Source organism: Ictalurus punctatus, chromosome 3 (genome assembly GCF_001660625.3).
Source record: "Ictalurus punctatus breed USDA103 chromosome 3, Coco_2.0, whole genome shotgun sequence".
Classification (NCBI taxonomy): domain Eukaryota; kingdom Metazoa; phylum Chordata; class Actinopteri; order Siluriformes; family Ictaluridae; genus Ictalurus; species Ictalurus punctatus.
Window position 1 is genome coordinate 19254222 of NC_030418.2, and position 21508 is coordinate 19275729.

The 21508-nt window shown below is 39.6% G+C and overlaps 1 protein-coding gene across 4 annotated transcripts in view; it reads left to right on the forward strand.

Moving 5' to 3' along the window:
* Positions 1 to 347: 347 nt before the first annotated feature.
* The window catches only part of wdfy4 (WDFY family member 4), a 49359-nt gene continuing 28198 nt past the window's right edge, over positions 348 to 21508 (forward strand). The window contains exons 1-30 of one of the 4 annotated variants that reach the window (XR_001812150.3): positions 348 to 644; positions 1082 to 1450; positions 2694 to 2805; positions 3654 to 3760; positions 4248 to 4382; positions 4472 to 4661; positions 7902 to 8091; positions 9429 to 9589; positions 10360 to 10821; positions 10901 to 11002; positions 11577 to 11767; positions 12587 to 13185; positions 15217 to 15307; positions 15547 to 15761; positions 15872 to 15975; positions 16076 to 16310; positions 16441 to 16517; positions 16735 to 16953; positions 17089 to 17267; positions 17380 to 17611; positions 17760 to 17908; positions 17996 to 18107; positions 18204 to 18394; positions 18906 to 19058; positions 19177 to 19250; positions 19461 to 19622; positions 20302 to 20393; positions 20521 to 20617; positions 20700 to 20902; positions 21101 to 21267. Coding sequence is in view for 3 of the 4 variants with exons in the window: in XM_017464088.3 (XP_017319577.1) it covers positions 1223 to 1450; positions 2694 to 2805; positions 3654 to 3760; positions 4248 to 4382; positions 4472 to 4661; positions 7902 to 8091; positions 9429 to 9589; positions 10360 to 10821; positions 10901 to 11002; positions 11577 to 11767; positions 12587 to 13185; positions 15217 to 15307; positions 15547 to 15761; positions 15872 to 15975; positions 16076 to 16310; positions 16441 to 16517; positions 16735 to 16953; positions 17089 to 17267; positions 17380 to 17611; positions 17760 to 17908; positions 17996 to 18107; positions 18204 to 18394; positions 18906 to 19058; positions 19177 to 19250; positions 19461 to 19622; positions 20302 to 20393; positions 20521 to 20617; positions 20700 to 20902; positions 21101 to 21267 (5229 nt within the window). In the remaining variant the exon portion in view is untranslated. The remainder of the gene's footprint in view (positions 645 to 1081; positions 1451 to 2693; positions 2806 to 3653; positions 3761 to 4247; positions 4383 to 4471; positions 4662 to 7901; positions 8092 to 9428; positions 9590 to 10359; positions 10822 to 10900; positions 11003 to 11576; positions 11768 to 12586; positions 13186 to 15216; positions 15308 to 15546; positions 15762 to 15871; positions 15976 to 16075; positions 16311 to 16440; positions 16518 to 16734; positions 16954 to 17088; positions 17268 to 17379; positions 17612 to 17759; positions 17909 to 17995; positions 18108 to 18203; positions 18395 to 18905; positions 19059 to 19176; positions 19251 to 19460; positions 19623 to 20301; positions 20394 to 20520; positions 20618 to 20699; positions 20903 to 21100; positions 21268 to 21508) is intronic. The other 3 variants (XM_017464088.3, XM_017464087.3, XM_017464089.3) reach the window with 3 other exon arrangements.

The following is a 21508-nucleotide window of genomic DNA, read 5'->3' on the forward strand; positions in this document are numbered from 1 at the left end:
GGTTTTATACTGTATGTGCAGTTAGGAGAATTGTACAGGTGTATAAGCATTTCTGAAATCGGAAATAATAAATAAGGTGTTATTAGTGTATAGTGTTTGGGGCTCTCTCTCTCTCTCTCTCTCTCTCTCTCTCTCTCTCTCTCTCTCTCTCTCTCTCTCTCTATATATATATATATATATATATATATATATATATATATATATATATATTTATGTATATATATATATATATATTTATGTATATATGTGTGTGTGGGTGTGTGTATGTGTGTGGGTGTATATATATATGTATGTATGTATGTGTGTGTGTGTGTGTGTGTGTGTGTGTGTGTGTGTATGTATATAGGAATCTTCATTTGAGCCTAAAAATCTGGAGTCAACTGCAGAAAAACACGAGATCTTCACTTCTCATTTTTTTCTCCTAGTCTAGGAAGTGAGGCACATGACCATGTGCAGCTGATGTAAGAGTTTCTCTTTGTGCAAAGTTCAAGCCCCCAGTGCAGATTATTAACTGGCAGACAAGAGGTAGGTTCCTGACAGACATGTCTCAGCTGGCTTCTTATTAAGAGCTCAGATACAGAAGACTCCTTGCTTCTGTTGGACTATCCTGAAGGCAAAAGGCGATGCCTCCCACCAAAGAACAGGTAAGTTACAGAAACCTTTTAGAAGCTTTGGTAGAACCAGCTGCAAATGATCTGTATGGTAACAGTACAGTGCATATTGCCTGGCATGTGCATGTGATCTGTCTCATTTAGCTGGTGTGGAATGAGGTATACAACCCTACCCTGCCAGTTCTGCTGTGGCATGCGGAGGTAGAATTAGAGAAATCATAAACAAGGAACGTCAGAATGACTATAAAAGGCATATATTTCCAGCATGTGCTAAAACTGGGCATACTGTGGGAGTTCTCTATAGCTGCTGTTAATGAAGATCTTTTTTAGTGAAAATTATCCTCCATTCAGCATAAGAAGCATGCAACATTACAGGAATAATTGTCATCTTGTGAAATGAGGATTAACAAACAATGGTGCCTACAGTGTTAGGTTGTGTAATAATGTTTTTTTTTTGCGCTGTTCTCTAGGGGGAATGAATACTTCTTGAGTGTTTCTCTAAGCCTCCTCAGACAGAGGTTATTAACTCTTCAAACAGGAAGCAGTTTACAGAAGGAGTTGTTTGTATATGTGATCCTGTGACCTGTTCAGTGAAGGAAGCTGGTGGAGATATGGAGAGGATCAATAAGGAGACTGGAGAGTTGAGTGCCTCAGGGGAATGTATAGAGAGCATAGAGCTGAAGAGTGATGAACCTCAGATGGAGCCTGGGGATGAGGAAGACTCATGCACAGGACTGGATGCAGCCACGGCTCTTGAAGACCAACTCCTAGAGCTAGCCAAAGCATCAGCAGAACAGCGAGAGGAGCAACTCCTCCTTCTTCTGCCCATATTTATACAGGTAACACAACATCACACTAAGAGATGGAGAAGGTAATCTGATTACACACATCAGCTAAGAAATCCTTCCACTTTGTGAACTTTGGATTTAACATGACCTCCATAACAATATATTGTAAATAAAGCATAATCCAGTATTGATTGGATGTAACAACCCCGACCCTCATAAAAGCAAACATCCACTCAGATCATACAAATATTTCCTCTGTCTAAACCAGGGGTGTCCAATCTTATCCGCAAAGGACCGGTGTGGGTGCAGGTTTTCATTCCAACCAAGCAGGAGCCATACCTGATTCCACCTGTTTAATCAGTTGATCTTGGCTTTCAATAGACTCAGATGTGGTTTCTGCTTGGCTGGAATGAAAACCTGCACCCACACCGGCCCTTTCCGGATAAGATTGGACACCCCTGGTCTAAACTCTGGGTGTAAATGATCTTGTGAGCACCACTGATATGCCTTATTAACACTGATAAATGCTGAAGACTTTTAGTAATGTGCCCATAATATAGGGGTTAATGAACATCAGTAGTACTGGATTCTGCACAGAGAGTGCATGTATGGGCTTTAAGCTCCACTGAAGGAACACTTCTTTTGGAGAAGTCATGTGAAATCATTGATGGAAGTTGTTCATACAGTACTTGTGCTCATGTAATAGAGAAATGAAAGATCCATCTGTGTTTCATGGCTTGAATGCTTCTGCTGTTCCCTCTAAAATGAAAAAGTATTCTCCGGAAGTGCTAGGTTATGATTCCCCGAAGAGACAATAGTTTTAAGGTTTAAGATCAGGATAATTGGGCAACACTTACCCGTAATGAGGAATAATTTTGCTATATTATTCACTTTACGTGAAGCATTCAACTGTGTAAACATTTAGAATGTTTTTATTAATGTAATTATTCATAAATATTACAGTTGCTTTCTAATTATGCGCAGACCATTGTTAGTTATAAAGTGCAGTATACCATGTGGCTATTCATTATAATGAATCACAACATGATTATAAGTTGTCAAAGAAGTACTTTTAACACATTATTAAAGCTTTATGAGCCATTATTAGAGTTTATAAAAATGCTTACAAGGAATAATAACCAACTTAACCGTATGAACGTGAGCTTCATAGAAAGTGGAAATCGTTTTTTTGACATGACATGTTCATATGCTTCATATGCATTTTCATATACTGTATGTATTTTCACCAGGGTCCTCAGTAAAATTAATGTAAAGTGTTTGTGCTGTCTGTAAGGTGTATGAAAGCAATAGACCCACTGAGGACCTGGATCTCCAGAGTTTGGCTACTCAAGTCACAGAGACGCTGGTGTTTCACATACAGAAGAGAGTGGCAGAAAAACCTGCAGGTACCCTCAGGCTGCTTCCTTCAGCAGAGTTAGTCCTGATTAACTGTGTTTCAGCTCATCGTCACGCATGTGTTAGAGTGGGTGGGATTGAGGATGTTTATAGCATATCAGAAGAGTAACTGAAAGTAGGTGTTGGTTTATTTACAGAGAAAAGAGCTGCTTCTCTTTTTCATGAAGATAAGACTGTAAAATTTGTTCTCTACACAATCCTGAATTATACGATTGAACAAAGAGCATTCACTGTTCATGTTGATGTGCAAATTTCCATTCGTGTATATTACATAGTAGTATCCGTCAATTCAATTATGTGCAAATATGTGAGTTTTATTTTACAGTTTCCTCCCAAATTGTTTTATTCACTGTAAATCAGGGTGTCAGATTCCAGTCCTGGAGGGTTACAGCTCTAGAGTAATTTGCATTTTTTAGTTATCTAATGGGCGGTGGTGGCTCAATGTTTCAAGCCGTGGGTTACTGATCAGGCGGTTGAGGTTCAAGCTCTAGCACTGCCAAACTGCCATGTTTGGCCCTTGAGCAAGGCCCTTAATCCTCTCTGCTCTAGGGGTGCTATATCGTGGCTGACCCTGTGCTCTGACACCAACTTCCTATTTCACTGTGCTTCTTCTTCTTCTTCTTCTTCTTCTTCTTCTTCTTCTTCTTCTTGATGCAGCTAATTCAGTCCATGAATGCCTTCACAATCAGCTAGTGAGTGAAAAATGAATGAATACTAAATTAAAGTATTGTGACCTTGTAACACAGGAGTCTCACACTTTTGCTCTAAATTATAATATATTTTATAAAGTATAAAAAGGATTTACTCTCTATATTGTGTCTAATTTTGTTTCCAATAGAACAAGCACGAGCTGAGCTGGAGCAGTTTTTTCAACAGGCAGAACATGGCAGATGTAAAGGATGGCTGCTGTTGAAGGCCATATCTATTTTGTCTACCAGTGATGCTGTAAGTACTGTATACATCAGTGTTGGCTGAAATTTAGTGCTGGAGTTTAGTGCTGGAGTTAGCTCATGATAAGCCATGCCACATGACTAACCAGCATATGACAAGTTTCCTTCACTCACATTACCTTGTGTTCACCATGTTGCCCTTTAGTGGGAGATTATTTTTAATTCGGTCAGGGGTTTCTGGGAAAGTTAGTGGGGAGGTGTTAATAATTTAAAGCGATTAAAAAGGAGGTTCGAGAGATATTATATCACTGAAATATATAGGCAAGGTTTGAAAAGGAAAAGGTTTGTCCCAGTAGTCAGTAACCAGATAATTTTCAGATGTTGGTATTTTGTTCTCGCTGTAATTATCTGCAAGCAGTGAATAAAAAAATGCTGCATATATTGTTTAATGAAATTTAAAAAAAAAGGTTTTTATCTGACTGAAGTCAGAAATACTGTATTTTAGTTAAACAGCATAACTGATAATAGTTGGTTTTCCACAGGGAGTGAATGCAGCAATTGTCACTGGACTAGCTTCTGCTTTAGTGAAGTGCCTGTATCTGTTTGTAGCCCTTTCTGCCAAAAAAGCCAGCGATCAGGAGGATGACAAGTGCTCGTTCCAGGACGTATTAATTCAGGTAAATCAGTCCTGATCTTATAATAGCAAGCACATTGTGTATTTTTAATACAACATTTGAGCTTAGCATGCATGTGTGGTGCGCTTCAGGTGATCCTGCAGCTGTGCAGACAGGTGCGGTTTGTGGAACAGCTGGTGGAAACAGAGGAGCTGCAGTGTTTGATCATTGCTCTCACCTCCCTGTGGGACCAGTGTAGCTCCTCATGGAGGAGGCAGGTTTCCCGCGTGCTCAGGGCTGTATCAGCAGTCCAGGTTCCAAACACAGTTCCAGCACTGCAAGGTCAGTTCTCCTCCCCTATACACACATGTGCACTCACACATGCACAAACAATCTCATACACACATATACACACACAAGCACACTCACAGGCCACAAACTTGTAGACTTTTCTTTGTAGTTAATGCAGAGTGTGTGCTTGCTGAATTGTTTAAACACCCACACATTTTCACTTGTTGTGTCTTTGGGGGCTAATTATATTTCCATTATCTAATCTCTGAATAGATATAGGTTTTTGTTTTTTGTTTCTGTGTAGATTTGCATAGATTTTCATCCATCTGTGTGCTGCGAGCATCTTAATATTATTAGATTCAAAGTTTTCCAAACAAAGTAAGCTTTTTATCTGTAGAGGTCTAGAAAAATATTCCTGTTTTTCAGTTGTATATAGATGAATAGGACCACAGTCTCTCAAAACGACTATGTTAATTTGCCTTCACATGATGCTCAAATGATAAATAACTTAAATCAGCAACTTCACTGATTAAATGACGTCTGTTTGTGATCATATGCTTCCAGAGTCTATTTGATGTGCTCTCATTGCTAATTTGATATTTTGAAGGGAGTTTGTGTTTTATAGTCAGCAATTCCTTGTACTAAGTGAGAGATTTAAAACATTGGCATAAACATGGATAATGTTTACACGTGCATAGACAAATGCAGTATATACAGTATGTCTATGAACGGCACCATAAAGTGTTATCAAAGAGTGTTATGTCAGTAAAAGAAAGGTTACTTGGATGCTATTGCAAGACCAAGATTGACAAAAGCAGTCTATATGACAGCCAACGTCTACTGGAATTAGCCCTATATATATACAGTATATCACAAAAGTTGATTATATCTTTTCATGTGACAACACTGAAGAAATGACACTTTGCTACAATGTAAAGTGTACAGCTTGTGTAACAGTGTAAATTTGCTGTCCCCTCAAAATAACTAATCACACAGCCATTAATGTCTAAACCGCTGGCTACAAAAGTGAGTACACCCCTAAATGGCAAATTGGGCCCAATTAGCCATTTTCCCTCCCTGGTGTCATGTGATTTGTTAGTGTTACAAGGTCTCAGGTGTGAATGGGGAGCAGGTGTGTTAAATTTGGTGTCATCGCTCTCACACTCCCTCATACTGGTCACTGGAAATTCAACATGGCACCTCATGGCAAAGAACTCTCTGAGGATCTGAAAAAAAGAATTGTTGCTCTACATGAAGATGGCCTAGGCTATAAGAAGATCGCCAAGACCCTGACACTGAGCTGCAGCACGGTGGCCAAGACCATACAGCGGTTTAACAGGACAGGTTCCACTCAGAACAGGCCTCGCCATGGTCGACCAAAGAAATTGAGTGCACGTGCTCAGCGTCATATCCAGAGGTTGTCTTTTGGAAATAGAAGCATGAGTGCTGCCAGCATTGCTGCAGAGGTTGCGGGGGTGGGGGGTCAGCCTATCAGTGCACAGACCATACGCCACTACTGCATCACACTGCATGGCTGTTGTCCCAGAAAGAAGCCTGTTCTAAAGATGATGCACAAGAAAGCCCACAAACAGTTTGCTGAAGACAAGCAGACTAAGGTAATGGATTACTGGAACCATGTCCTGTGGTCTGATGAGACCAAGATAAACTTATTTGGTTCAGATGGTGACAAGCATGTGGTGGGAGTGTCATGATCTGGGTCTGCATGAGTGCTGCTGACACTGGGGAGCTACAGTTCATTGAGGGAACAATGAATGCCAACATGTACTGTGACATACTGAAGCAGAGCATGATTCCCTCCCGTCGGAGACTGGGCCACAGGGCAGTATTCCAGCATGATAACGACCCCAAACACACCTCCAAGATGACCACTGCCTTGCTAAAGAAGATGAGGGTGAAGATGATGGACTGGCCAAGCATATCTCCAGACCTAAACCCTATTGAGCATCTGTGGGGCATCCTCAAATGGAAGGTGGAGGAGCACAAGGTCTTTACCATCCACCAGCTCTGTGATGTCGTCATGGAGGAGTGGAAGAGGACTCCAGTGGCAACCTGTGAATCTCTGGTCAATTCCATGCCCAAGAGGGTTAAGGCAGTGCTGGAAAATAATGGTGGCCATGCAACATATTAACACTTTGGGCCCAATTTAGACATTTTCACTTAGGGGTGTACTCACTTTTGTTCCCAGCGGTTTAGACATTAATGGCTGTGTGTTGAGTTATTTTGAGGGGACAGCAAATGTACACTGTTACACAAGCTGTACACTCACTACTTTACATTGTAGCAAAGTGTCATTTCTTCAGTGTTGTCACATGAAAAGATACAATCAAATATTTACAAAAATGTGAGGGGTGTACTCACTTTTGTGAGATACTGTATATTTATGTACTCTAAAGTGTTATTATATACCCTAAAGTCTTACCAAACAAGGTAAATGATGGATACTGTATATATTGTTTTCAACAAAGCCATTTGTTACCATTGCCTTATTTGGGTATACTTTACTTCAGGGTATTGTTGATGCATCTATGTTTACTATGTCATATGTCATATATGTAGACTTTTTTATGTTAAGTTTATAGCACCCAAGTGACAATGATTTTTGATGATGTAACATTATCTTAATAATAATCTCATTTGCATTTTTAAAAAAATCCTGTAAGTAGTAAAGTAAAATTACACTCACTTCACCTAAGGGTCAGAGAAATTATGCTATGATCATGGTGTCAAAACATCACCATGGGTATTAATAAAAAAAAAGTCCTGTGTAACGATTGTCACTGTTAAAACCTTCACTGTGTAACAGCATTATACAATGTCATGCAGCAGATTTTCATGTTGCTGTTCCTACCAAGTTTGGAGCTCACACAGTGCATATTTATAATTTTTTCCTCATTGCTTAGATTTTCCGTTCAAGCTATCACTTCCTTATCATCATCATCATCATCGTCATCATCATCATCATCATGTGACATGGACATACCATAGATACAAACTGAGATACAAGATTAGTTTTCATGACATTCTAATGAAAGTGAGCCTGAAAAGCATCAGAACACAACCTTATGTCACCAAAATTTTTGCCCTATGTCATGAAAATATCAAAATTGGCAAAAGCAGTCTTTCTGTTCGCTAATGCTTACTGGAATATATTGTTATAAAGGTTTATGTCGGTTTATACAAGTGTTCGTGAAGGGGCTTTGTGGTTATCACGTGGCCAGTCATATGAAAACTGAGCATGTGTAAAGTGTTACCCATTGTTTTCCTGTGTAGCTAAGAACTGTGTGAAGATCTGCATTCAGAATATGCTGAAAATGAGCGAGCACGTCCATGGGCTGATTCTAGCTGAGGTTGCTGTGAATGTGTTCAGCTTTGTGAAGGACTCATACCCAAACAACCCTGCACTTTTTGAGGAGTTTGAGAACAATGATGGCTACACAGTCCTCCAGGCCATTATGGAACGGTTTGTCTCATTCCACTTCTTATAGATTCAATTCAATTCAATTTTATTTGTATAGTGCTCTTAACAATAGACATTGTCACAAAACAGCTTTAAAGAAATATATAAATTCTAAATATACATGATACATTTATAAGTTTATCAAGCTAGAGGTGATGGTGGCAAGGAAAAAAGCCCTGAGACAACGTGAGGAAGGAACCTTGAGAGGAACCAGACTCAAAAGGGAACCTATCCTCATCTGGGTGACACCAGATGAGGATGCAAGTGCAATTACAGTGCAATTATAAATAAATCCCTTGTGTAACTGTGCACTACATGGTCAACAAGTGCAATTATGTAACCAAGAAATTCATTATAGTTTTCACATGAAGTCTATTTTGTTGAAGTTATCAGTTTTTCACTGATGGAGACTTGAGTGCAAAACTGTTTGCGGCAATCATAGCTATCATAGCAATTGTAGTCCTAAACTATCGTAGCAAAGCTGTTCGTATCAACTGCGGTCCAAATCCATCTTCATGGATTTTTTAAGTGGTGCCATCCTCAGTAATCTCATTGATCTTTAGGCTGTCCATGTGGGGCCATCCTCAGCAGCAGTGAATGATTTCCAAGTGATGAGAACTCCAACCAGAAGTTGGGCATCAGGATGGATCAGGGAGGTCTGGGTCAGATAGAGGGCAACATTCTTTTAGAACAACCAAATAACCAATCTGTGAAGAAAAAAAAAAAAAAACATGATGCATTTAAATTTGTGAAATGACACATTGTAATTTGATTTGGGATTATCTCCATCCAAGAAAGTCCTCTCAGGAATAGAGCAGCTGCTATAAGAAAGGGCTCTAAAGGAAAAGTCAGGGCTTTCCATCCACCACAGTCTTCCACTCTCACTTTGTCTTACCAGCTCCTCTGAATACCACTGTGTTAAATAATAAAAGAGGTCATAATGAGATCATTGGTAAATTGAACTCAATCTCATTATGTTGGCCATTTTTCTGACTCTGAGTGTCAAATCATTCTCAATGAGGTTACTGCAGGATGAGACCTCCCACTACCACGGGACGTGGCCATTTACACAGCCATGTTCACAGTCACAGGGCACTAGATAAACATTGCATTTAACGTTTCATAATGTGAACGTTACTCTTTGCACCCAAACAGCATTTGCATAGATTTCAAGGTTGATTATAAATAAATAAACAAAATTCACTTTGACTTTTATTATTTCTACAAGCATAATGAAATACAGGCTTTTAAACAACACTATGAAAAAATATAGCGCTATTATGGCCTTTTTTTTTTTTTTTTTTTTTTTTTTTTAAAGCTGTTCTTTCCTTCTTTTACAGGTGTGAGGAGGAAACGTCAGAGGAGGACTTTTCTCCAGTGCAAGATCTCCTGGGTCTCATAGCCTCATTCACTTTATTTGGCAAAGCTGAGTTAAAGGTGGCCCTCTGTGTCAACAACCCCCAGCCACCAGGCTTTAAATTTGACCCACCTTTGATCACAGGTATGGACGCACCACAGATCCTGAACACGCCACTACATCTCCCTACCATCACCTCCCATTAACAGAAAGGCAAAGGTAATTATGTCCAACATGATGAAGTAGAACCCTCCTCACTAACCTACTTATGATGCCCCACATCCATTCTCTTCCTCCATACCACAATGCACCATTCATCACCAAGCAGAGCACCTCACTCCAGAGAGAATCAAACATGGCCCCCCCCTTTTTTTTTTAGTTTGATTCCATTTGGCCCTGATGTGATTTTAATTAAGGGTGAAATTAAATCTTATTACCCCTCCACTTATATATTTATTTACCCTTAACATCAGTGCATTTTGTGGTGTGGAAAAAAGCAGACTTTTTCATTTTATTTATTTATTTATTTGTTTATTTATTAACTTTTGACAGGATTATATACACACTTGTTTACAGACCTCCATAATGTTTCTTCGCATGTACAAAATAACATAGTTTCAGTCAATCTATGAGGTGTAATTTGATTTACATGCAGAATTTCCTGTGTATACAGGCCCAAAGGTGTTTGCAATGTCATGACACTCTCTGAGTAGATGTAAATCACTTTCTGACTGTACCCAAATAGCATTTATACATAGTAATAACATTACATCTTTTGAAAGCAAAGGCAACAGCGTGGTAAGATGCTGCTTTTGTGACATTCTCCGACACAGGGCTGCACAAACATTATGAATTTCATTCTTAAGAATTAAGCCTTAATAATTGTGTTTTTTTCCTTTTCTTTTCTTTTCCAGGAACAGCAGTGAAGAACCTCCGAGCTTTTCAGATCCTTCAGTCCTCTTTCTTGCGTTCAGGCAGTGCGCTGACCTGCAGTCAAATCTTGTGCACAATCCACACAATTTGGTCGTGGGACAAAGCCAACTTCTTCCTGCTGGAGTGGACACTGCAGTGTCTGGCCCAGCTGGCTGATAGTACATGGCAGAAGCCAGCAACTGTGCACAGCTTCTTTTTTAAGCTTCTAGAGACTGTGGTCTTTCAGCTATCCTATATTCCTCACGATACATTGCGGAAGGTGCAGGCTGTGCTAAAGGAGGGATCATCTCAGGCTTTTAGCATGGCTGCTCTGAAGTGTTTCCATGGCATGGTGATGAGCAGTAGCCTGCTGTCTGACGTTCTGAGTGATGGTGGGTTGATGGATCTGCTGTTGGTGGAGCTCAGACGGCGAGCCAAGATCCTGAGGAAGGCTAACATTTCAGGTGAAGCCTATAACGTGTAGGTTAACGTGTACGATTGTTAAAGTCCTCAGTGCTGATCTGTTATTTCCTTTGTGTATAGTGACTAAGGGGGAACTGAGAATGGAAGACTGTGAGAGGCAGCTCACCACCAATATGCTAAATGTAGTCGCTGCTCTGGCAATGAGATCCATCAGAAATTCAGGTATCCTGAAATATGTTTCGTAATGTTATGAGGTTGTTGATTTGGATAGGGTCATAGGCATGTTTTTGTCTTACATGGCACAGGCAAAATAGTTTGAATTTGGCACTGCAGCAGCTGAATGCAACATGGTTATGAATGAAGGAAGACTCAAGGGTGGGTGCTCAGCATAAGACTACTATTGTGGGCAATCCAGGAGTCATAGACAGTGTTCATGGTGGGAGACAAAAGTAGGCAATCCATAATCAATAAACAAGGCAAACAGGCAAAGGTCAAAACCAGGGAGTGCAAAGAACCAGGACTAGAAAAACAACGCTTGGATTTAAAGATACAAATATGCATGATGAGACTTCAGAGCAATGTATACATAGACAAACTAATCGATAAGACAAAAAAACAAGGACAGGACAAGGGTAGACACAGAACTAGAACAAAAACCAAAGCAAGTATGAGCCGTAGGAACTACGGAAGAAAAGGGAAATCTAGACAAAGAAAGCAAATCTACTGAATATCCCAAGTTCAGACGATATGCATGCAAATGAATAATTAAATATTCTTCTTCTCGTCACTATATCAGTGTTTATACGGGACTCTGGGATGATTCCCTACATAAAGATCTTCCTGGATGATGAAATGTACCGCAGTCCAACTCTGTGTATCCTGGAGCAGTTGTCTGAGATGAACCCAGAGGAATACATGAGCACCACTATAGGAGCTCTCTGCTCTTCCACTGAGACTGAACTGCAACTCAAACAAGACCTGCTGCGTGTATGGCTTTTACATTATTTACATTATTATCCCTCTGCGTTGTCAAGCCATTTTGTCCTCCTCTCCAGTCTCATTCACTTTCCCACATTTATACTCATAGAGAGTGTGAAATGTTTGTGTCCAGAATTGAGCTCAAAGTTTAGGGACTACATCCAGACAGTTTTTCTTTCTAATTGTAACAAATTATAATAAGTTTAGAGCATAATAGGTGTGAGAATTTATTACCATAGCCTTTGGGACTCTGATTGCATTACAGCTAAATTCAGATTGATTTGCTAATATACATTTTGCTGTTAACTTGAGCTCGATTTGATTAGGATCGCAGCCCAGCAGTGTGACACACTGGAAATTATGAGCAATATCAGATCAGGGAATGTGAAAGCAATCCAATTAAATGTAACCGAATTAACCAGTTACTATATATCCATATTTTACATTCAAGCACAAGAATACAAACTTACAGACTATTATAGTGTAACTATGTGAAGACGGATAATAATTCGATTCACCCTGACCATGGTGTGAAAAGTGTTAAAGCTATTCATATTACTTGTACCAGTGCTAATTGGTTTTGGCTTGGCTTTATGGCACATTAGCTCCTTGATGTATTAGGTGTAAACTGAATAAGCCTAAATCGATTTGGAATTATTCACATACTTTATCACTGTATTTTAAACACATCTCAGTTCCGGCTATTGACCTATCTGGAGAAAACGTAACTAAATTTCTATAACATTTGTGATCACAAGACAACATTTGCTTGAGCAAACTGCATCTTTTTTTTTTACTGATATCCATATATCTCTTTCTTATTCCCAGTCAATCCTGAAAGTACTTGACAACTCAAACAGCTGGAATGCTTTCCGCACAGCTGGTGGCTTCACCAGTCTACTCTCCATGCTGGTGGACATGGAGGGTGCTTTGCTGCAGCAGCCGGCAGGTGTGTGGGCTTCTCTTAGTCACCAAGGACTGATGGAGCTGCTGCTGCTTACACTGCACACAATGGCCATGGCTGTGCACCTGCATCCTGTCAACGCTCACTTCTTCCACATCACCAACCTCTATGAGAGGATGGCCGAGGCCCTGCTGCAGATCGGCTGCTTCCTTGGTGGTGCACCAGTCGATTTAGACACAACCAAAGACTACAGGACTTTCCAGGATTTTTTGAAGTTGACTGAAAGTTCTGGATGTCCCCTTCCTGCACCAATGCATGACTGCATAAGAGTACTGGACTTCCTGGAGCAGTTTGGGACAGGGATCAGCAGGGCTACAGATTTGTGCACTGAGCTAAAGGAGTCTACAGAGATTGAGGAGAATCAGCAGGAGGTCACGAGCCACAAGACAGGGGAGGATGACTTTCAGGGGCAGATCAGAAAAGCAGCTCTCTCTATCTCGTCTGTGACTGTAGAGTCAGGGAGGTAGGGGCTATCTATTGCTTTCATGATATTTACATTTGCATTTATTCATTTAGCAGATGCTTTTATCCAAAGCGATTTACATATGAAAGAATACAAGCAAAGCAATATATCGAGCAGAGAACAATACAAGTAGTGCTCCCATACAAGATCTATTAATTGAGTTCTAGAAGAAGCAAAGTGCGCAGAGTAGAGGTGTAAGTGCCAGAGTAAGGTGTTTTTTTGTTTGTTTGTTTGTTTGTTTTGTTTTTTTTAATGGGTTGGTTGGGTGTTCACGGAAGAGGTGGGTCTTTAGCTGTTTCTTGAAGATGGTGACACATTCTGAGGTCCGGATTGAGGTTGGAAGTTCATTCCACCACTGAGGGACAAATAGTGTGAAGGTTCTGGAAAGGGACCTTGAGCCACGCTGAGTAGGCACTACTAAGCGTCTGTCATTATAGTCGATATGCTTCATCATCCCACATATTGCAGTAGAAGAAGTAGAAATTCTGAGGTTGCAGATTTGGATAGCGGGCAGAGTGCCATGGTTGTGCGGCTCTAGTGTAGTACCAGATGACTAATGTCACTACCAGCTCTTTGTACTGTCTGACGAAGCACTTCAGGTTGCCAAGGGGTTTCATCATGGCACTTTTGTTTTCCATCCCCCTCCTCCATCCCCCTACAACAGTAATCTAGTGAAAGAGCACACATATGTTACTACCCTTTGTAAGACTTATATTTGAAAAGTTCCTACATTGGGCCTTCATAACACATCACATGAATCATTTAGAAAGTATTGCCACAAGATTTATGCAAAGCTTATATATATTTGGGCATCAAAAAGAGAACAAAGAAGGACTTATAATTATCATCGTGTAGTGACTGTTTGAGACTGTCTACTGTGCATTTTTATCCTGATCTTGCAAGCTATTATTTTGTTTTTACTAACAGCACTTTATACACTTCTGTGAAGCATCAGTTTAATTTGCATGTATTTAGCTGACGTGAATAAGTGAAGTAGTAGAAGGTATGCAGTGCTTCATAACAGTGTTATAAATGCAAAACTGATGACCACTTTAGTCTGAGTGTATTTGGCTAAAACATGGGTTTGCACAGGACCTTAAATTACTTAACATTTCTTGAATTTAGCTTTATTTTTATTTTTTATTTGAAAATGTGTAATTTTTTTGTTCAACATTGCTTCAAAGTACATAAAATTATAATCAGGTATGAATTCTCATTTCATGTGCCCTGTGCACAATTTTCAATACTAAACACTCAATTTTCAAATGATCAACAGCAATGACAATGAGTATTTTTGTCTGTTCTGGTAATCCAACTGAAATCTGAACTAGCTACATAACATAAAGGAGCTTAGCAATAGTCACTGTCATACTGACACCGGCCTTTTGCAGTGTTTTTCCTCCACTGAAATTTTTGTGGCGGCCACCACAGTAAAATTTCAGACCCCTTCAGTTAAAAAATGGGGAAATTCTTAGTTCCCTTTCATGTAATATATGGACAATAGTAGTGTTTCAGTTGCTGTTTACTTGCAGCGAACTCCAAAACAAAGCAACAGCTAAAAAATGTATCTGAGTAGAGCTAGATAGTTTGCTAAAATCCGATTTATTTTTCAGTAATTAGCTGGATAATGCTAGCTAACAAACTAGTGTACCATTACATTAATTTTCATGTTACACCAGGTTTGTTATTATTTCACAGAATAGTAGCATGCTACAAAACAATGACACAAAATAAAACTGTTGTTAGCTTGTTCAATAATGTCAAGTTTATTTTTTTATTAGTAAGGTAGCAAACTAGTGTTAGATATTGGTTGTATTGGTTTTCATGTCTATATTATTATTATTATTATTTTAATTATTTTTTTTTTTAATGGAGGCTAAAATACACTTCTGTTGGTCACTCTGGATAAGAGAGTCTTGCAAATCTTGCAAATGTTCACACTAATGGAATAATATTTGGGTTTGAATTGAAACTTCAAAGTTTTTTTTTAGCATTACTGAAAAGATTGATGAGAAATTTATCTCTGTTCAGGTTTTCATGTGATCATACAATACTGCACCCTGGAGCAGTTAAGGTCATCATGTCTTTACTGCCTCATATCTACTGCCCCAGTAACCCTCAGGTTAGTAATTGTAATATTTATTAAAAATGTACGAGAAAATCGTAGCCTAGTTGTACTGGATCCGATTTATTGACTGGAAGGTTATGATATCGGAATGACAAGACTATTTCTTTCGATAAAAGCACTTGCCAAATGAATAAATGTACATGCAAATATAATCACCCAGCCTTAAGCTAGAATAACCACGCCTGAAGTTGTACAGACATGCTATTCTCTTCTTTTTGGGCTTTCCCCTACAGCTGTCTGTTGAGATTCAGTTAGCTGTGGCCCATCATGTGCAGTCTCTGGTGAAGTCTGAGCGGAACAGGCAGATCATGTGCGAGTCCGGCATGCTGGAAACCCTGCTGAGTCACTGCAGGGACATCCTCAGTAACAGCACACACTCTCTGCATCTGCCTGTGGTGCGCATCCTGGAAAAACTTGCTTCTCAGTCTATAGACCATAAGTCCCTCAGGTTGGTCTAAGAGTGCTTTAGAAAGTGCAGAGTACAGTATGTTCAAGGGTTAAAATTCTCTTACATCCTTTATATCTCATTTATTTGCTGTACTTGTTTTTTTATTCCAGACAGTTCCTGTGTTTACAAGCTCCTCTTACATGTAGTACTGAAAAGTGTATTTCTTCCCCTGTCTCAGAGGATGACCCACCACAACAAAATCCTCTCTCTAATGGTACATGATATTAAAGATTTCCCTTTTAGTTCCTGTAGTAGTCTTATCGTAGATTTTAGGTCGGCTAACTGGCTTAAATTTTGTATTTTATTTATTCCAGGACACTGTGCTAACCATGGCATTGAAGAGGGTGAAAAGACAAGCTCTGAAAAGAAAAGATGGACTCCAAAAAGGAGCTTTAGTTTACTGAACACTGCATCAACTAGTAGGACACCTGTTCCTCTTCACCAGATTATTAGCCTTGTTTCAATAACGTCACCGCGGAGCTTCCGGCCTCACAAAGTGTCTGTTTCGCCATCGTTTGTGGAGTTTGACATGACTGACAGTGGATATGGGTGGGTTCCAGCACCCTCCAATCTCAAATCATTGGACGTGTTGGAGTCTTATTTATTTGATAACTAAAATGGGCCTTCCTACATCTATGTATATGTTCCACAATGATCATGGCTTTTTCTATATTTTCAGGTGTCTCTTTCTGCCATCTCTTGCCACAGTGAAAGGCGTCAGTGCTGACAACATCCCCACAGGAGGCATCGGTGGTGGTGAGAAGTGATGTTTTGTTCCTCCCCTAGATCAGCATTCTTTTGAATTCCAAAATTCAACACAAACCCAGAGCGTAACATGGATCCTATCCAAATTTAACCAGGATTTCAAACAATCTGAAATAAGTCTAAGCTTTCTTGGGTTAAGCATGTCATCAGAAACATGTCAACCAAACTGGAAAGCCCAGTGATCACCTCTGTTGTGTTTGCTTCTCAGACTGCCGAGGTTTTCCTCCCTCTGCTGGTCTGTCTTTCTCCTGCTGGTTTCTGATCAGCAGATTCAGCTCAGCCTGTGACTCCCACCCGGTGCGTTTGCTAACAGTGGTGCGCCACATGTCCCGTGCTGAGCAACACTTCAGCTGCCTGTCAGTCAGCATCTCCTCCTCTGATGGCTGCCTGGTAATCACCACTGAGGAGGAGGCTTACCAGTTCTTAGGTGATAACTCACTTTTCTTACATTATTGTGAAAATTAGCGACATCAGAGAAGCCTTCATCGTGATGTCATAGCTGTCAGAGTCTTACCACTCAGATTTGAATTAGATTATGCTCATAATAATGTTTGGTTCACAGACATGATGGAGCCAATGTCAGGGACACCGACTGCCCTGCCAACTACTGTGCGCTTTAAGTGCTCCAAACAGCTGATGCCAGGTTTATGGCATCACCTTGTTGTTACTATGGCCAAAGACATTAAAAAGAGCTGCAAAGTAACCGCTTATCTGAATGGAGAGGTGATTGGGATATCGAAGGTTTGTAGAAATGTTGCAGTTACGTGTTCATTCTGTTGTCTTTTTTTATTATTTATTTACTATTTGATTTGTTAATGAATTACGTTTCAGTATATGGCCTTTCTTTTGATAGATGCGGTATATTCAACCATTCCCGGGTTCGTGCATTGCAATGGATGCATCAGCGGTCATTGATGTGTGTGGAATTATTGGCACTCCCCCTATATGGAAGCAGCATGCAGCTCTGATCTGGCGTGTCGGTCCTACATATTTGTTTGAGGAGGTCCTGAGCTCTGTTTCTGTAGAGAGAATGTATGCACAAGGTACTAGGTACCTAGGCAGCTACCTTGCAATCGATGCTCAAGGTGTGTAAAAAGTAGCTTTTTGTAATATCTGCTGATTTTCTCTTCGAGTGTGAAACTGTATTTATTATTTTTATTAATATAATTATTTTATTGTGCCATTGCGGTGAAGAACATACATAATGGTGTATGTGGTCATGTCTTTTATCAGCTAATGGAAAAATACCATTTTCTCCAGTGAGGTTAGTTCCTCCAGAGAGGATCTCGTTCGGGATAAACCCAGCAGTGTCTACTGTCACTACTGTAGCAGAGATCAGAGATCAGTTCAACGAGGTCGACTGCCGGCTGATTGCCAAAGAGGTGCTGCTATTTGATAAATTCTGGCATCATTTAAATGATACTTTATGAAGATTGTTAATAACAGAAATATGATGTATTAACTTCTAGATAGGCATTCCATCACGGGATAACTCCACTCCTGTCTTTCTGGCACGAAATATCAGTCAGCACCTCAGTGGAACTGCTAGAACTATCGGGGCTGCCCTGGTTGGACATTTCGGTGAGAGTGTATACTACTAGTGCTTACTAATATGATCTTCAAGTACAGTCATTACCTGATTTTACTTTTCTTTATATTTATTAACTTGCCTTGCAGGAGTGAGGACGTTTACATCAAACACCGCATCCAGTAGTTTTCAGTACATTGGAGGGCCTGCAGTTGTTCTCAGCCTGGTTGCAATGGCGACAGATGATAGTTCTCTCTATGCAGCTGTCAAAGTTCTGCTATCTGTATTAGACACAAATCCAGTTATGAAACAAGAGATGAAACGCATCAGTGGCTATAAGGTACCTCACAAAGACATGATAATGTTGTTGAGGATTGAAAATAAATAAAAAAATAACAACCTGACAGCTATCATAAAATAAGACAACTAACTTCCAAATTGTCATTTGCTTTTCAACTGCTTCCAATAAGAGCTACTATCTTTTCTTAACCCTCTCATTTATTCCAGAGCCGTTTTTTGGTTTGTTGCCTTGTCTTAAATCTGCTGCAATTAGTGCAATTATTTTTCCTATCATTTGAGAAGCTCCCCCAATAAAAAAATAAATAAATAAATATGCTAAAGCCCTTTGCCATATTGTGCTTAATTGTTGATATGCAAAATATTGAAAAAAGTCTCGTTATTATGTTGAAAGTGCTAAAATGGCTGCATTTCACTTGAAAACGTGCACTATGAAACAAAAATAAGGTGCACAGGCTTTTATTTTTTAAGGCAAGCAAAGCAAATTAACTATATTTACTGTATATTACCTGTATTTTAATTCAGTTTGTAATAGTCAGTTTGACCTTCTGCAGCTCTTTGCCTTCCTCCTGAAAATGAAGGCTCACCTAATCAGTTGCAGGACCTTCCAGCTGATTTTGGCTATAGTGGGCACAGTGGAGTTGGGAACAGGGAATGTGCATGTCCATGACCTTACTGCTCTTCAGGGAATCCTTTGTAACTTTGAGGTATCTTTATGTTTCTCTTTGTTAGATTTTGTGAATCGATCTATTTAAGATCTGTATTCGATTCCCTTGCGCATAGGAATGAATATTAAACTCTCCCAATTCATTTGTCTTACTTTAGGTCTGGCAGAAGGCTCCAGAAAGTCTTGATCTATCTGTTTTAAACCATTTTGTTGATATCCTGAGCTCGTCAAGGTATGTTTCCCTGACATATACAGTCCCTGTATGCAGACTTGTCAGGCATATATGATTGATTCTTAGGGTACAGAGTACTGTTTCACTTCCTCTTTTCACTAATGCACAACTAATAAACAGGAAACATGGTTTAGCACTGTGCCAGGGCTTGACATTTGACTTGATATGATTAAACCATCATCATATGACAGATGTGTAAATCTTTTCCAGTGGAGATCCACGGAACGCAGAGGCCATACACAGTCTCAATCTGATGATGAAGCTGCTTTGCTTGTTGCAGGATCCCACCGTGACTCACAGAAAAGTCACTGTCATTTGCACCATAATCACATGTCTGTTACAAAAACACTTCAACCCCAAAGACATTCACAGGTATGAAAACAGTCTATTTGAAGGCTTAAAAGCTGTTTGCGAATTTGTAAATGGACAGAAAATTTAAAAGTATTAAAACTGTTTCATGTATTTGAAAACATTGATTCCAGGCTTTTGAGCACTTCCATCAAAAAGTGAAAGCACAGTGCAGTTGGCTTAAATTTGATACATAATCAGTATATTACAAGACTCTGAATTCCAAATCCTGAACATTTGTAGTACTCAATAATATTGGGCCTAATTTATCATGCTTTATATGAAATAATTTGATTCATAATTCATTCACAGGAGCATTTACACAAGAAATGTGGTGTTCGTTAGAATCCAGTTAGTTCAGAAAAACATTCATAGCCTAAGTGATCTCCTAAGTTTGTATAAATTACATAGTATACGGAAACTCACTAAAGTAAACCTTGTTTGATTGGCTTGACATCATATAGCTAGTATGAATTACTGCAAATTTATATACAGTTTATGGTATAAAAGGAAGGAATTGAAAGGAAGCAATCCAAAACACAAGTTAACACAAATAAGATTTTGTCCTGAATTTAGGACAAAACAAAAGGCATCCGACAAAAGGATACTAAACACGAGTACAAAGGAAATCAGAAATACTGAAACAGAATTAATGCTTTTAAAAATGTCACATTCTAGACTGATGTTGTGTTTGTTCCTCCAGGCTTGGACTTTTCTTAATTCATACACTGTTGCCCCCAACTGTCAATGAGAAGACAGCTTTTCCTTTTGAAATTTGTGAAGATCAGTCTCAAGGTAAGTGCCATCAAATGTAAATCTGACATGCCATTATGATATTGCTTTTTCAAGAATATGTTGTTCAGTATTGAAGTCAACGTGTTTTTCTTTTGATTTGTAATGATTTGTCTGAACTTCTGTCTAGCCCTGAGCCAAACACCTGGAAGAACCATCTGGATCAGGAACCAGCTGCTTGAGGTGCTGTCTTCACTAATCATCTCTGACACACCTCTTCCTAACAAGTGAGTGTGCAGCATTTAGGACTTGTTAACATCATCTTTATAAGTGAATCGTGTTCGTCTAATGTGCTTGTGTGTCTTGCAGTGAACAGGAGGACATGTTCTCCATACTGGGCTCGGACTGGTTCTTCCTCTTCCTACAGGGACACATCCACTCCAGCACAATGCTATTGGTTCTTAAGATGCTTGTCCACTTTCTGTCACATCAGAACATACGGGCCAAGTTCAAAGAAGCTGTATCTTCAGGAACACTAGTGGAAAACCTACATGTACCGCTAGGCATCACAGGTACGACCTAACATTGACCGCAAATAACTGCATCAAACCACTAGACAGTAACAAACAGCTACTTTTCTTTTCCGCTTTGTTGCTTTGTCTCAGTGCTGAAATGTAAGTCGGTCAGTCATGTTTGCAATCACCAAAAAACATGAAGTGGATTTAGCATTAATATTGTGTTCTTTGCTGATGTGACACCATTTTCCTCAGATAACTTACAGATGCGCTCCTGGTCATATGGGTGTTTGAGTGGCACATTTCCAGGCTTTACTGTGCTGACCAGCCTGCTGCTCAATCATATCAGCCTTCCACAGATATATAGAGTGTTTGCTGCACTGCTTTTTGGAAAATCAGACTTCCATGTACCTGATGGACAGGTAACTGTTGAAACGAAGTGGTTTTTATGTAACAATGCCATACATATACATTAATATGTATATAATATGTGTTCAGTGAGGATGAGGTCAGGGCTCTGTGCAGGACACTCCAACCTTGGCAAGCCATGTCTTCATGGAGCTTGCTATGTGTACATGGGCATTGTCAAGCTGGAGAAGGTTTGGGCCTCCTTAGTTCCAGTGAAGGGAAATTATAATGCTACAGCATTCAAATAGATCTTAT